The sequence below is a fragment of the Stigmatopora nigra genome, chromosome 3 (genome assembly GCF_051989575.1).
Source record: "Stigmatopora nigra isolate UIUO_SnigA chromosome 3, RoL_Snig_1.1, whole genome shotgun sequence".
NCBI lineage: Eukaryota > Metazoa > Chordata > Actinopteri > Syngnathiformes > Syngnathidae > Stigmatopora > Stigmatopora nigra.
In genome coordinates, this window is record NC_135510.1 from 6030927 (window position 1) to 6047840 (window position 16914).

General features: G+C 40.6%; 1 protein-coding gene across 3 annotated transcripts; it reads left to right on the top strand.

Annotated features, from left to right (window-relative positions):
• Positions 1-222: 222 nt before the first annotated feature.
• On the top strand, positions 223-16640 carry ahctf1 (AT hook containing transcription factor 1). 3 transcript variants are annotated; one of them, XM_077712798.1, is made up of 40 exons: positions 223-410; positions 1697-1822; positions 1939-2089; positions 2321-2423; positions 2531-2711; positions 2788-2995; positions 3102-3218; positions 3331-3415; positions 3492-3642; positions 3972-4104; positions 4249-4430; positions 4545-4606; positions 5907-6035; positions 6235-6325; positions 6401-6490; positions 6574-6714; positions 6833-6937; positions 7035-7131; positions 7207-7330; positions 7430-7486; positions 7749-7895; positions 7993-8183; positions 8279-8423; positions 8512-8643; positions 8736-8883; positions 8970-9108; positions 9181-9288; positions 9578-9704; positions 9788-10003; positions 10222-10798; positions 10891-11553; positions 11664-11748; positions 12037-12146; positions 12234-12532; positions 12611-13507; positions 13775-13985; positions 14051-14170; positions 14257-14339; positions 14693-14775; positions 15585-16640. In XM_077712798.1, the coding sequence occupies exons 2-40, from the start codon at positions 1702-1704 to the stop codon at positions 15790-15792; spliced, it is 7017 nt and encodes a 2338-aa protein (XP_077568924.1). In that variant the 5' UTR covers positions 223-410; positions 1697-1701; the 3' UTR covers positions 15793-16640. The 3 variants fall into 3 exon arrangements, with proteins under 3 accessions (XP_077568924.1, XP_077568926.1, XP_077568925.1); XM_077712800.1 differs by having other exon boundaries at positions 14054-14170; XM_077712799.1 differs by lacking the exon at positions 223-410 and adding an exon at positions 486-597.
• Positions 16641-16914: the final 274 nt, after the last annotated feature.

Genomic DNA, 16914 nt, shown 5'->3' on the forward strand with positions numbered 1-16914 from the left:
CAATGTACTGGGAAAAGCTTTTGTTTGGTGCTTTTCCAATTAGCTTCAAAAGTCTCAAGAAATGCACATTGCTACAGTCAAGGATAACATTTAGGTGCACATGCACAATTCCAAGATTTTTCGCTCAGGGGTTATGCAGCATCCAACCCATAGAGGACGACATCCTCAAATATCAACAATCAGTTTTCCCTTTAGGCTAGCGAAGTAGAAATGCTCAACGCTATTCCCTCTTAATAAAAATGGCGGTAGACGACACCGAAGCTTGAAGTTCTTGGGACGCTTTTTAAGCTTGTCATCTGTCGGAGGCGACGGGAACAACATTTGCACTGATCTGCTGACAGTTATCAACTGCCACATTCGTCAACGAAAACGAAACCTTCGTGCCTCCCGATAAAAGCCCTCTTAGCGAGGTAACGTTATGACAACGCTCTTATAGGCTATCGATCGGCACGCTGCACGCGTTTTCCGCTGCGATCCTCGCACTAGCTGATCTAGGCTATCTTATTCGTCCGTTTTGTTCTTATTTTTTTACTTATTCAGAGTGAAAACAAGACTAGTGCCAGATTTGAACCGCCCTGTGATGCTAATAGCTATAAGGTAAATGCTAGTGTTTTCCTGCCTCCTCTCATCGAGTTCAGAATGAGCGAGTATTTTCATGTGCTTCCTTCAAACTTCGTTTACTTCACTGTTAAGAGATTACAACAAACACTGGAGTGTGTTGGGTGGACAGATCATTTCATTTTTTACTTAAATTATAAACTAGCACATTTTACACCGGTCCACGCGATCGAAGTTTCATATTACAGATCGACAATGTAATGAAACATCCAAAATGGGCAAATATACCTACTGTTTACCAACAAGTGTCGCTTTCCAATGTGTTTAGATCATGTTGCTATTATTCATGACATTGTTTTAAATACTCAGCCTGTCAAATTAAGTCAAAGTACTATCTATCTAGGAGGCGACCTGTCGAGTAACCGGTATATTCTAAGTATGATACATGCATGTGTATGCCATGAAAACGTCACGTGTTTACATCACACAAACCGATTTGTAGTGATGTTGCGATGTTAATCTTTGCTCCGCCATGCTAGCCGTAGAGATGAGATACTATCTGACATGACATTTTGCAGACTGTTGAGAAAACTAGTTTTGTTGTGCTTTTTATAAGACTTGTTAATATCTGGTGGGTCTAGCAGTTGTTGTGTCTTGCTGTGTTAACTTGGCATAGTTCAGACGAGGGAAAGTAACTGGTCGATTTATTGTATACCTATCCATATCCATGTGTTTGTAAAATAGTTTTATATTTGTTTAATAGACTTTCATACACTTTCCTCATTTTTCGATTGTGGGGTCATGTTTGTAATTGATTGTTGCGCGGGAGTTCACTTGAATCCAGGGGGCTATTTTCCATTGAACCATGAGAGGGCAGTTTTCCCTTATGTGCATTGCTTAAATCAAAATGTGTAGGGTAGTACCAGTACCATAGTGCCTTAATAGCTAATATATCATTGCATTAAAATAGGGAGCCAACGTATGCAACATGTTATCAGCTTGAAAAATTGATGCAAACTTTGGTGTTTTGAGATGCAAATGTTTGGGAACAGTGTATTATGGCAATGCCATACGTTTTTTTTTTTTAATACTTGTGAGAAGAATGACAAAAAAATGTTTAAATGTATTTTTCTTACAGTGAGCATGCATGAGTTGACAGCACAGGTCACGAGCAGCCTGCTGCCTTTTACAGCTGTGACCCTTGAGGCTGTCGGAGAGGATGAAATCACACTTGAATCTATGCTTCACGGGAAGTTTACTGTTGGTGAGTGCTTTACCCTCTAAAGAATGTATTGTTCTTACTTTTTTTCATCAAGGGTGGTTAACATTTGTTCAGATGACACCTGACTAAAAAAAAATATATTTTTCATCTATTTGAAGGCCGTGGAGGACATGCTTGGCTTGCCTGTGGCCCGCATCTCGAACTCATCCACGGGCAGACAAGAGAACGTCTGTCTGCGTACCGCTTCAGTGACGGAGGGGAGCACCCACCCTGTGTTTTGACTGCAAGAGACTTCAGCTGGCTCAAGAGGTTGTTTTTGTCTTTCTGACAAACTTTTCCTGTAGTTTGTACCTGCTTCATATTTTAAACACAGCTGTCTTGGAAATAATTAAACACACCAAATTGATTGTAGAAAATATATCATCCCCATTGGATTGCATAAGTGGGGATTTACCTATTCACAACAGCCTTCGTTGTTTACTGTGTCAGCTCCTGAACTAAAATTCTTTTCTAATGTAATTGATTTTTTTTTTTTAATAGGTCTGGATTGCTCGTTGGCTTGGAGGAAACAGAAGGCAGTATTCTATGTCTCTATGATTTCGGACTATCCATAGTGACCAAAGCTGTGGTCATACCGGGCAGGGTAAATCCCTTCTTTCCGTCATTGGATTATTGCCCTATTTGAATACATTATATATTGATCCTCACTTGACTTAAATACATGTTTTGGTTCTCTTTGTTATTTTGAAGATTACAGCCATAGAGCCATTAGTTAGTTATGGTGGAGCAAGCACCTCCACCCAGCACCTTCACCAGAGTCTTCGCTGGTTCTTTGGCATCGTCGCTGTTGTAACGGACCTCGGTCATGTTCTGCTTGTGGACCTCTGTCTGGACGATCTGTCTTGCAGCCGGAGCGAGCAAAATCCTTCCAGTGAGTGATTTTAAGGATGCAATTTCCTTCTGTATATTTTCACTTTCTTCTAAGCCTGCTACTCCGGATATAACAGGCTTGCAAGTTGTGAACAAATCTCAAAGAGAGATTCCCAGGCTCCGTGAGGCAAGCAGCGCAGAGGGCAGGCATCTTTCCCTCCAGCTCAATGCACCAAATGGTGTACCAGCCACAGCCCTGCAATATATCCCTAGGACAAACCAGCTGGCCGTGGGCTTTTCTGATGGCTACTTGCAACTTTGGAATTTAAAGTCCCTCAGAGAAGAGTGAGTGATCGTCCTATTCTTACTGTAACTAGACAAGACTGAGCTAAAAATGGACTTGCATTGACACTGATGGCACCACATAATTTGCGTGTTGCTGTATGTGTAGATACCACTCCCAGTTAGATGGTGGCAGAGTTCCTGTTCATGCCTTCACCTTCCAGGAGCCGGAAAATGACCCAAGAAACTGCTGCTACCTCTGGGCGGTCCAGTCTTCTCAAGATCAGTACGTTTCCAGCAAAATTAAACATATTTCCATTGCCATATAATGTTCCCATTGTATGTTTTTTTTTTTAATCCACCGAGTCTCACTTCTTATGTCTTTCACCCACACACAGGGAGGGCGATACGGTCAGTCTTCATTTGCTACAAATGGCTTTCAGTGAGCGGAAGTGTTTAGCCACAGGGAAAATCCTTTATGAGGTGTGTAGAATACTATTTATATTACTAAACTATAATAGCGCTATATCAGTTCTTACCTATCTTTTATCCTTTTCAGGGTCTAGAGTACTGTGAGGAGCGTTACAGTCAGGAGCTGAGTGGTACAGCTTTTACTCTCACAGCACAGGCCAGCAGTACACGGCTCCTTAGATGCCAGACGGTCGAGAAGTTCCGACCCCATCCAGACAGGGACGAGAGCATGAATGAAGGTGAAGTTGCTCATAGTAAAAATCAATTGTGATGCTTTGAATTTGGCTGCTTAGGCTGAAATATTCTCACCAAGTAGTCTTAAAAAAAGGTCTTTACTAAAACATGCTTTGTGCACTTGGACAAAATTTCCCTAGGGCACAACAAGGCCTTGATCATCATTTTGATTAAGATAATAATAATAATAATAATAATAATGCAAGTAATAATCTTTTCCCTAATTACAAATGTCGTGTGTCTCAGTAATTTGAGTGAACCATATACTGTTTTGGTTTCTATTGTTTTTCCTGTTTCTTTCATGGTCATAAACTGACTTCTTTATGTTTTTCAGTCGCATCTCCAGATACAAGCATATCCATCTTTAGCTGGCAAGTCAAGACCTACGGACAGGCTACGCCGTCAACCTACATTGGGGTTTTTGACATCAATCGTTGGTATCATGCACAGATGCCAGACTCATTCAGGTACATTGATTCTATTGAATTGGCATCAACTAGAATTTATCTAAAGTAATTGATCTGTGAATGTATAATAATGGAGTGATTGCTTGACAATGATTAAGACTCCATACCTTGGTGTGATGTGCCACTTCATTTTTTTTTTGACAGAATGGGTGAGTCTTTGCGCAACTGTCCTTATCTGGCTGTCTGGTGTTTGGACCCAGTGACACAAATGGCTTCTCCGCACACCCTATTGGATGTGGTTATTAAGGAAGACAGTCTTAGCAGGGGACTTCCTTTACCTTTTCCTCCACCAGAACAGTACTTTCATCCAACTGCATACAACTTTGGTAAGCAATGACCGGTTCATCCTTTTCATTTTGGGAAAGCATGCTTGCTAGTAGTATGTGAACATCATGCCTTACAATACAATTGTCCAATCTCTTAATGGTTTATCATAACAGATGCCAGCTGTTTGTTCAACTCCGGAATTGTTCATTCAACCTGCTGTGGTTATCCAAAAGAGGTTCGTGCATCATAATATTTCAAGACCCTTCCATTCATTTATACTACCACTTGTCTTCATTAGTCCCAGTGCACATCTGTATTACATCCCTAGACAGTTTTGAGTTTATATTCATATCTCATGCATGTTTTTGAAATGTTGAAGGAAGGTGTATTATATATTTCTTTAGATATTATTTCGTTAATGTTTGTAGCTATTAACCAAATAATGATATAAAAATACACAAACACAAAAATAACACACTAAAGCAGGGGTGGCCAACCAGTCAGAGACCAAGAGCCACATTTTTTACTGTGGTACCGCAAAGAGCCACATTTTTTACTGTGTTACCGCAAAGAGCCACATCACACAGATTTATTGTAAATGTCACACACCAGCATAGTAATGACATAAATTGACTCCTACAGTACTAACAGCACAGGCCAGTCATTATCAACAATGAACATTGTGTGCACTGTCTCACACAGACAAACTCTCAGTTCAACCAAGTCCACAAACAAAAATATAATAATTTACAATAGCGTTTTTCTTTTACTATGCATGTTACTTAGTGGGACTTCTGGCATAAAATCAGAGCCTATTTTTGCGCAACATTCGCTCCTTGTGAGCTGTCATTTATTATTAATGGCTTTTAAGTAGCGCGCCCACCACGTGGTGTACGCCTCACTCTCCTATTGGCTGCTCCCGGCTGAGCACTCTCGGCTTGGTCTGCCTCGCAGGGGGTGTGGCTTTTTCAGCCGACGCTCGATCTTTGGGATACTTTTTGGGTGCGCGAAACTGTTCATTGTCGCTTCTGGTTCACGGGAGCTCTCCCACTCTGTTAAAAATGTTTATTTAAATGACCTTGCTCCTACTGGGAAACTTTGAGGTATTTTCATCCCAAGCACATGCGCATTGGACGAAAATACCGTATTGAACTCAAGCGAAGCGCACACGCAAATAAAAATAAAACACAAATACAAACTTTGATATGGACGTAAGAGCCGCATGAAACCGGGCAAAGAGCCGCATGTGGCTCGCGAGCCGCGGGTTGGCCACCCCTGCACTAAAGTTATTAGTATTTTTTTTTTTAATTTTCATGCTATTGAATCCATTGTCCAGATTTGACAATGATAGACGTCCAATTCATTTAGACTAGGGTGAATGCTCATGTCTCACTGCCATGGTCTCCCCCTCAAAATGGTTCGAACTCTTAGTCCCATCAATTGTAGCCAGTGAGTTAAATGGGTGCCCTATGAAGAGTCTGTTATTTGAAGGGGAAAAAATGCATCTTTCAGTTGTATTTCTCTTGCAATACCAGACCTTAAGCTTTTTGAGGAGCGCTGCTCCATGTTCCAGTGATGCCATCTCCAGCATCTATTCGCGCTGCCTTATGTCTGGCCTTCTGTCATCTCGCCTTGCTGACGCCCACACATCTAGCATATCCCAGGTGCATAAATCACCATTCCTTTTATTTTTTTTTTTTTTTTAGAGAATGTGCATTTAATGTTGTCTGTACAATTGTTCCATTAGATCTGGACTTGTAGTGTCGTGTTGCATGCTGCTGCAATATTGTTATTATAAAATTAACTTTTTTTCCCGCCCACAAAAATGCATGGAAATTAAACTGTGTTTATCGCTGCTCAAAGGAGGATCAGTTGGATGCCATCCTGGCAACTGCAGTAGAGACATGCTCTCTAAAACCTATCACTGATTGTATCAAGCAGTGGACTACAGAAGGTGAGAAGCCGACAGTTCTTCACCCCCATGTGAACTTGTGTGGTGATATATATACATTTTAATCATCTTCATCAGAACAACCAGGCTCTGCATTAAACCTGCGCTATATCTTGGATTGGGCCTGGAACAAAGTGATTCAGACCAAGGAAGAACTGGATACCATTTGTATGTTTTAAGGCATTTTCACTTTTAAATTCAGAACAAACATGGTTGCATCAAGTCTTCTTTTCTCTTTGTTTGTTTGTTAGGTGCTCCTCTGTTTGACAGCTCATCAAATTTTACGGACCCTCAAACCCTGCAGCTGATGCAGCACAGCCAGAGACTGCTGAAGAACCTCAGTATTATTTTTCACTGTCTTCTCACTGAAGCTCAGGAGCTGACGCAGAAAGGTGATTGTGATATACAGTAAAACCTTGATTATCTGTTATTATTTTCACTTTTAACACTGTCATAATACTTAGAAAAACTTTTTTTGTCTTTAATATTGCTGGCTGTTAATTTGTGCAGGTCTAGTTGGTCTGACCAACAAAAGTATGGTGTCCAATCTAATTTCCAAGTATGTCCAAGTGGTCCTCTGGTTCTGTCGTACTGGCCTGCTGCCCGAAGGATCAGGTAAATGTCTTAGAACTTTTAAAATCAACACATTTTCACAATGTGAAATTTGTGGTCTTGTTTAATTGGGATGAGTTTTAATTTGTCATCTTTATAGACGTTGATGCCATGCAGCTCTCCAGGCCTTTCTACAGTTACTCAGTCATCAACAACTATTACTCTATGCGCAGGGAAGAACTCACCACTATGGCCAAGTGAATATTGTTTTTAAGCATTTTTTAAAATGAGTTTCTATCATGTAATATATTTCCTTTGTTATTTTGTCACAGAGGCAAGTGGTGCGCAGACTGCCTAATGATCGACAGTCTGGTTGGCCAATGTGGCGAACCTTTGGCCAACCTGTGGAAAAGAGATGAAGGTGGAACAGGACAGTATCCACCACCTACTATTCATGTATGCTTAAGTGTTCTTAACCCTTTAAAAATGCTAGTTGAATTATGTAGTGTAGTACTATTCATTATAACCTGGCCATTATGAATATCTGATCTGCAGGCTTTGCTGGATATTTATCTTCTGGACAGCGTCGATGAGGCTACAAAGCATGCAATTGTATCCTCCATACAGAAGTTTTAATTTTGGTCTCCTTTATTGTGAATATAAGGCTAGCATTAGTGCTAACAAAAACATTACATTTTACTTTTTTATGTGCAATTTCATTTAATCAAACACTACGTTTTATTGGAATTGATTCATTTTGAAAAATGTGATATACTTAGTTGAATTGATCAAATATTTTTTTAAAAAAGTGTACTGCAGTATTTACCTATTCTAGTCCTAATTCTACTTGTGACAAGCCTTGACCTTTTGTTAGGTAATCTATTTATTGCTGGATGTCATGTACTCTTTCCCTGATAAAGAGGCAGCATCAGTAGAATCTTTTCCCACAGCTTTTGACATCCCTTTCGGGTTAGTCAAATTGGTGCAAGGCCTCTGGCTCCTGGACAACCGTGACCACCAGGTCTGCACATAAATTAGGATGAGACTGTAAATATGTTTTTTTTTTTTTAATTCCTGCAAGCTAATTTTACTCCTTGCTCTTTGATGTTTTGATTCAGAGATCATTCGATCTGCTCTTGAATCCAGCCGCATTTCAGTGTCACTTTGGGTGGCAGCATGAACGTGTCCTGCAAGCGCTCATGTGTCAGGGCCAACACTCACTGGCACTTCGCTACTTTCATTCCACGCAGACACCAATTAACTCCATGCCTCTGGCTAAACTTTGTCTTTCTGTACTGCTACATAATAGGTAAGCAGAATTTAGAATATTTATCTCGTAAAACTGTAAAAAGTAGTTTTTACCAAGTGTCCGTCCAAACCCCCCCCCCCCCCCCCCCCTCCCAGGTGTCTCACAGAGGCATGGGTATTACTACGGCAGCACTCGAATCATCTCAACGCGACTGAGATGCTGGGTTTCATGTACGAGAGCTGCCAGGAGCTGGGCCTCATCAAAGAGTTGCTCAAACTGCCTCTAGGCCCCACTGAGCAGGTCACTTTTGCCTCAAGAAGCAACCCTATTTAACATATTTTTTAAACAAGTTCTAAAGATAATCATTTCTCACTTTTTTTGTCCTTAGGATGCATTGGAGAAGTTCCTCCAAGAAAAAGGAGGACTCCAAAACAAGGAAATACTGATGGTTCATTACCTACAGCGAGCCAACTATATACCTGCCCTACGACTCATGCATAGCCTCAAAATGCAACATGGGGTATGATACTTAAGACCTAAAGTACAACTGATACATTTCCAATTTGTTTGGCTTAATTAATAAACAAATTTACCATGTTGCTTTCTTGTCAGCATGAACGAGACCCAAAGCTTAAAGAGCGATCAAACATCCGCAACTCTATAATGGACCTCTGTGGCAAGGTTTTGCCCAGAGTTCAGAGGAAATTGGCAATGGAGGGCGCCAGACCGTACCAACATCCCAGGCCCATCCACAAAGAAGGTAGATCACGACTTGAGATCATTCAGGGACTTAACGAGTAGCCCCTTCAAATGGATATGTTTACATAATCTCCCATTTTGGTGCAGTGACTCGTCCTCAACCACTGTCCACCATCACCAAGCGTTGTTCTAGTGAAGTGATGTCTAGGGCGGGCTTCATCAACAATGTGCTGACCAAGATTGAGGAGGTGTGGTTAGGTATAGGAGAGTCCCCTTCTGCTAAGAGGTAACACGACAACAGACCGCTTGTTGAATTTTAGTTCATTTGCACTTTCTTAAAATGAATGATTCTTTTCAGTCCAAGACAGGCTGGTTTCCTTAGTCCACCGCTAAAACCTGCAGCTCAAGCTCAACCAGAACCGTTCCTGGGAACTCCTATTAGAACGAGCTCCAAGCGCTTTTCAAGGTAATTTGGAGAATGAGGCATTTTTATTTTGGGTGGTGTGCTCTGATCACAAACTTACGCCCAATAACCTTTATTGTTATTATTATTATTATTTTTAAAGCCTTGCCTTTTGTTTTAATCCTAAAATGTTCTCTAAATAGGTTTACAGAATTAAGTACTCATTTATTTTTAAAAGTGATAATTTTTCAATCAGTTTCTGATAGGTATAATAATCATGAAAAATTAGTTGGTTTTTTTTAAATTTTGAATTTGTTAAATTTACAAATATATTTGTGCTTACATGTGACAGGTTGATGGACGTGATGGTACAAAGCCCTCAACCTTTTCTCAGCCCTCCCAGGCCTTCTTGGGCTCGGCTAAAAAGTACCACAAAAGCCCCCGAGTTCAGCTTGCTGCAAACACCACCTATTGTCAAGGTAAGGCTAAATATTGAACAAGGTTCAAACTAATAATCTTATATTGTATAAGTTTGAACATATTCTACTTCTTGTCCTCTTAGCGTGCTCGTGCCATGGCCATTTCCAGTGGCGTCTTCTCCGATTTTGCCCCTCAGTCGATCCTCCGTAGTACTCCAAAGCCAAATCCCCTGGCCACTCCTTCTGCATCTTCAGTGCGATCAATCACCCCCCCACTCCGGAGCAAAGAAAACAGGATCACCTTTAACGAAGTGGCTGATTCTCCTGAACCGGGAAAGGACATCCACTGGACCAACGGGGTAAGATCAACATGTTTTAATCATGAACTGGTTTCTCTGTGACGCGGTGATTTAGGAAATCAATTTAATAAGAAAATATACACAGGTGATGATTGTGATGGATTGGGGACCCATTCACGGCGTTCCCCGCCTACTGGTAGTAGTTAGCTAGTGTAGGCTCTAGCACCCCTGTGTCCCTTGTAAGTGTATGTGTAAATCTGGAACCCTTTCCTTAACAGGTGGCTGCAGAAAGTGAGATTAACCTGCTCACCAAAGGTATAGGCAAACCTCACACGCGCAAGTCATTGTCTGCCCAACCTGACAAAGACGAGGAAGCGGACCCGACCCATGTGAAGCTCATATCAACTCAATCACCAGATGCAACGCAAGCTCGAATAAGCTTAAGTTTTAATGCCAGCCAGACAACGGAGACCTCATTGGAGTACTTTGATGCGCCACTTTCACATGACCATCAAGGAGATGGAGAGCATATTAACTTCAAGAAAGGAGATGATGTCATGGTCGTGGACAATGATTTTTCAAATAATAACTCCATGCCAGCCAGTGACTTGGCTCCCCTGCAAATACCAAATGAAGAAAAAGACCAAGAGCTGGAAGAAGAAGAGACGCTTGAAAATGTGATGGAGATTGCTGTAGAACAAGTAACTGATGACAACAAAGCTAAGCAAGGCGGACAAAACGATGCCGAGGGTCTTGATAAAGATGAAACTGACTGCAAAATGGATAGAAAAAAAGATCCTGAGCCAGGTATCAAACCAGAAGATGTAGACATTGACCAGGAACTGCCCTGTCATGGTAAATACTAGATATATTTTAATTTATTGCATTATCACCCATTATTTATATTACAGTTGTGACATAACAGTTCTTGAAATGTTTCTTATCAGAAGGTGATGAGCTTCTGGACACCGCCCCAGAGACTGAATCTCAGCCTCAGCCATTCTTCAGCGACGATACCGCTGCCCAGTTAGAAGTCCTTCAATCCACAGCCATTTTAGAGCATTTGACGACGCATGGAGACACTGAAGCCATCACAATTACACAGCAAGAGAACACATGTGAACACGGTGAAGTCCAACAGCAAGTGAACACACATGAACATTGTGAAATCATGCAGCGAGTGAACACGCATGAACATTGTGAGATCACGCAGCAAGTGTACACACATGAATACAGTGAAATCACGGAGCAAGTGAACACACATGAACTCGGTGAAGTCCCGGAGCAGTTGAACACACATGAACGCGGTGAAGTCACGGAGCAAGTGAACACACGTGAAGTCACAGGGCAAGTGACCACATGTGAAGGCAGTGACGTCCCGGAGCAAGTGAACACACTTGAACATGGTGAATTGACGCAGCAGATGAACACACTTGGACATGGTGAAGTCACGCAACAAGTGAACACGGGTGAACACGGTGAAGTCACCAAGTTCATCCAGTGCATGAACACATTTGGAGAAACGGAAGTTGATGCTTTTAACGAGGCAGAAAGATTTGGAGACCTGCAACCTACAGATGAAGTGGCAGACAATCTGGATCACACAACTGGTATGTCTTGGGGATGTGTGCTTATTAAAAAATAAAACAAAATTTACTCGGAAAGCAAGGTTTTCACTGTCAGTTTATTGATGTTTTTTTTTTTTTTTTTTGTCATTTAGATCTTACTGCCTTTGTGGATCAGCATCTGTTTGGCAGTGGTCTATCCCCTCCTCTGACTCGCTCTGGAATTCATGACAGCAGCAAGTATGCCTTTTTTCTCTTAACATTGCTAATAATCGTGGATTTTCATATTGTTTCATGGAATAATGCAAAGTATAGTGTTGCCTCACTCATTGGGTTGCCGGGTTGAGATGACAAATATACCCTTTTGAAAGGAACATAATCCAAAGGCGTTCTTTCACGTCTCAAAACATGCAACACGCATACAATCCTGCAATGCAAAATACTGGCAGTGAATTGCCAGCTGATGTCTTTTTGGTTTGTTTGGGGGCCTAATTGACCGATCTTATTATTTCTTGTACTGTATTTCAGTGAAGATGAGCACGTCTCTGCTGAAGCTCTCCCTGTTTTCACCAGCCAAAAATCCACCACCACAACCACCACCACATCATCTTCCGATTCCTCGAGCACAGACTCTCATTGTGAGAAGAAAGGCTCATTGGCGTTAGTTCGCTCGCTGCCCCCTATTTACATGCTGATGTGTGTGTTTTTTTTCTCTTGTTTCCCAGCTCTAGTGAGCTTGAACGATAGTGAAGACACTTCAAGCTCTGAGTCAGAAGAGGAGGAAGAAGAAAATGTGGAGAAGGAAGAGGCATCCGATGAGCCAGACGAAGTATGTAATGAACAAGAGGAGGAAGATTCTGGTAGCGAAGTGGAGATCATTCAGGAGGTCCAGGGTAATGGGAGCCTGCGAGCGCTCGGACCCAACATGGCTTTTGCTCACGAAGACCACGGGCACATTTTATCAACTTTTACGGAGCAGCAGTCTACCGAGTTTTCTCTTGTACCACCAGGCGTTGAGATGAAGGTGTGGTGCAAGTAAAATTTCTAATCTTAATCTCCGTTTGGGTTGTGAAGTTAATCAATTTGTTTTCTTGGGTTCCAGATGGTTGGAGAGGAACTGGAAGGCGAGGTATTGATGGTCAGACTTGGTGCTGATACGGAAGCGATGGAAGCACTAGAAGCTGAGGGTCCAGTAGCGTCTTACATGGAACTTAAACCTTCCACCACTCTCCTGGTTCCTCTTGAGCTTGTTGATGGCCAACAGGATGTGATTGACGATCCCCCACTGGAACTCCCCGGGCTGCAGCAACCCAACATGGTAGATGAGCAAATGTGCGAAACTCATGGAAATTTCTCTCTAATTCTGGACACAGATGGGGATGGTGGTAAAGAGGTGGTAGAAGTGGCTACTGATAACGTGGTGACAGAACCGGAAGTTATTCTTCTCGCACCCGATAGTCCTAAATCTAAGGTGGGCACACCAGAAGATCCTGGACAGATAGATCTACAGGTTAATGACAATGAGTCTGAACTGAAGGTAGAGACACCCCAAGAGCAAGTCGAAAATGCTGAAGAACTTGACCCCGTCATTTTAACAGACTCTGAGCCTCTAATAATGGAGACCGCTAAAGAAGTGTTGGAGGATAGGGATGATAACGACTTTTTTACTGTACAAGATGCTAATAAAGAAGAGCCAGAACAAGATGAACTCGTACCTGAAGTCACAGAGGCCCCGAAATTCTCTGAAGACACTGAGATAGAACAAACCCCCAAACGCAGGAGTGCTCGAATAAGCACTCTGAGGAAATCAAGTCTTGGGCTTAATAACATCAGCGAGGCAGACATTAAACAGGAGTTTATAACACCAACTGTCAAAAAAAGCTCCAGAAAGACGAGGCTGAAACCTGTAAAGGAGGAAGAATCGGAAACGCCGATCAAATCTACCCCGAGTAGCGTGACCCGTCGATCTAAGCACGTCACTCTCGATGTATGTCCACAGGTAGGCATTCATTTATCATGTTACTTTATATCATTAGTTTCAAACTCAGACTCCCAGACCAAATCTCTTCCTGCATTGGAATTTTATTTTTCCCATAAATTTAAATCAAATGTCTATTGCAGGGCACGCATGACCCTGTTTTTCTGCTGCGATCATTAGTAATTAGGTTCTCTTCCCCAAATTCCCCTCAAAAGTATTAAGTAGAATTGACTGCCAATCAGTTGACATTGCTTTAGATTAAGGTGCCTTCTTGTCTCATGCCTTCAGAGTGCCATAAAGTCCGAGGAGAACATCGGTGACGGCGGCCAAGAGCCCAAAAAGAGAAGCGTGGGCCGCCCACGGAAAAACAGAAACAAACTTTGGGACAACCCGCAAGAAGAGGTCTTACTACTGCCCACACCCCTAGAGGTAGATTCTGAAACCCCAGTAGCAGAAGCTCTCATCAAACGGCTCCAAGATAAAGAGGGAACGGAGCAAGGTACAAACGAATACGCCATCATGGCTTCCACGTTCACACACTTAAGCTAGTCTGATGTTACCCAGCAGGAGTTTTTAGAAGGATATTGAGGACCAGGAAGACCATGTCATCGGTGGTAGAGGAGGACAATACCAACCCAGAAGATCAATCATTGGTTACCCGGCCTTCACGGAGAAGAACAAGAGGTTATTTTTTAAATCTGTCTAAAAACCTTTTGTTTAGAGTGTTGTTGTTGTATCTCATGTTGTGCTTGTGGGTTTGTGTGTATCAGATAACATAGCAGAGTCTCCAGGTCCCACTGAAGAACTTGTGGTTACCAGCAATAAAAAAAGAGGTGTCCAAAAGACTTCAAAGGTTGGTATTTATTAACATTAAAAAAAAATAAACACTTGTGCAAACTCTTTCCATTAAGGTTTGCCTCAAATTTAAGAATCTTTAACAGAGCGCAATCTCATATCTGGCAAAACTATTTATATCATGATTTGATCCAAATACTACACTTGAGGACAGTTATTGTGCTTTGTGGTATATCATTTTGGAAAAAAAACAATTAAAATGGAAATAAAAGTACAGTTTCTGTCATTTATAAAACCTCATTCAGCACTAAAATAAGCATGTGCTATGTTTGAACAACATACGGACTTCACTGTATAGCCGACGTAGTCAATTTTATTTGAAATAATATTTTGATGGTTTTCTACTTTCAGGAAACATTTATTTCAGAGGAAGACCACATGGAAGAAGTGAAAGCGGTTTCCAAAAGGAGAAAAACGGCCAAGCGGACAACCAAGTAAACCTACTTGATCTACATTTGACTTTTTAAATACTGTATTTTCTCACATATTAGCCTCTGCGTATAAGCCGCACCCTTAAAACTGCCTTAAAATAGTTGAATTTTACAATTTCTCTCATATAGGACGCCCCCTGATGCACAATTTTCACCTCCATATTCATGGTTTTAATTGGAGTACAGTAGTCCCTCGATTGTTGCGGTTAATGAAAAAAAAAATGCGAAGTAGAGTCACGCCTATTATAACTGCCAAAATACATGCTTTTTGCACCAAGTACATGAGTCATTTCATCAAAATATATATTTATTGAATATTGCAACTATAAACCTACTAAAAGACTAATGTATTAATATATAATTTTAATATATATATATATATAAAAAATGTAAATACTTTTAATGCTGTACTCAGTGAAAATAGTTCTTCTCCTCTTGAAATAGTCCAAAAAATCAGGTTAATGTTTGTAATCCAAAATAACACAGGTTTATGATTATATAATTCAAAAAAAAATACAGATTGGTGCTTGTATAATTAAAAGTAAAAAAAAAAAAAAAAAAGGTTGATGATTGTATAATCCAGCCAAGTACACCATTTCACGTTCGAGATTAAGCAGTTTTAAAACCAGTCCTTATGGAGATGTACCGTCATCCAAGCTTTTCTGTCGCTCATCCAGTACACTCAGTCTTTTTGAATTTTTTTAAACAAAACCCTTGCTTGCTGAAAATTCCCGAGGCTCACTCAGTGTTTTTTTTCCGCTGACATTCTCAACAATCTAACATATTTAGTCTTTTTCACTCCCCATCTTCAGATCCGCAGCCGCCTCTGCGTCGGATCCTCTTCCCCTGGTTGAAGCAGTCCTGATTTCACCACTGTCCAGCCCAGCCACTGAGATGCCCCAAGCAAAAAAGAGGGCAAAAGCAGGTGATGCCCGGAAGTCATCCGCCATGACTCTCCGTCGTAAACATCTCATTGATAACATTTTTACCAAGCCTGTCACCCGAAGAAAGAATTTATGATAAAAACATGCATTCAACTCAGTCGCATTCAGAGGAATTTGTAATGTAAAGGCTGCATCATTACCTTTTGGATTTGGTTTCAGCTAATAGTTATTTTAAAGATTCTATCGTTAAAACCAAAGGGGAAAAGAAATCATTTAACTTGCCTCTTGGGAGTTGGCTTTTAATGAATTTATTCTATTAAACACGTGTGGTTAAGTTTTAAACCTTGAGCAGTGATGTTAAGAAAATCCATATTTTGTAACACTATGTAAATAGGTTTCTTTGTTTCCAAATTAAGTTAATAAATCCTAGAGAATTTTGTCCATTTGGAGGTTTTATCCCAACGGTATTATTGGAGGTTTTAAACTTTGATTTGATGGTTTGAGCGTTAATTGTACACATGCCAAAAAAAATTGGGTTAGTCTTTACTGGATATATTGTACAGTATGCAAAAATAGGAAAAGAACATTTTAGATTTGTTCACTTGTTGATGTGAGCGTGTTTATTGTATGGCAGATACAAAGGCTATTTTCTGAAGAGAATGTATAGAGTCATATTTTTGGATGACTGCTGTTTGATAAACACATTAAAGGTTAAAGAACAATTGCTCTTTAGCCAATGATTTGTCTTAAAGATGTCCGTTCTCTGTTTTAGTTGCTTTTGAATGCTGAACATAGATGTTTACTAGATTCCATCCTCTATAGTGCTTAACCTTACTGGTGTTGGACTCTGAACTGATTTTACTTTTAACCAAAAAATCCAAGGGTTGGAGTGATTTACAGAAAATGAATCATTTGTGTTTTAAAATGTCATGTTAGTTTTGAAACCCTCTGCTATTTAAAATTAAATTTTAAAAATATACAAATCATTGGAAAATGCTTAATCACAAAATTATTATAAAAATACGGCTTGCAAAGCAATTAAATTTATTTGTGTAGCACATTAAATGAAAGATATAGCAAAAAAAAAGTTCTTTATATAATCGGGTGTGACATATACATATACACCAGGTAAGTACGGCTGATTTCATCTATTTGTATCCGTGTCTGCGGAACATGTGTAATGTTGAACAAACTGAAAATTAATGTTCTTTATCTAAACAGGTTTGATATATTCATATACCAGGTAAGTACGGCTCAT

Coding starts and splice junctions, on each gene's coding strand:
- ahctf1 (XM_077712798.1), top strand. CDS start 1,702: ATGCATGAGTTGACAGCACAGGTCACGAGCAGCCTGCTGCCTTTTACA. Junction 6,938..7,034: donor CCTGCTGCCCGAAGGATCAG/GTAAATGTCTTA, acceptor TCATCTTTATAG/ACGTTGATGCCATGCAGCTC. Junction 10,004..10,221: donor ACATCCACTGGACCAACGGG/GTAAGATCAACA, acceptor TTTCCTTAACAG/GTGGCTGCAGAAAGTGAGAT.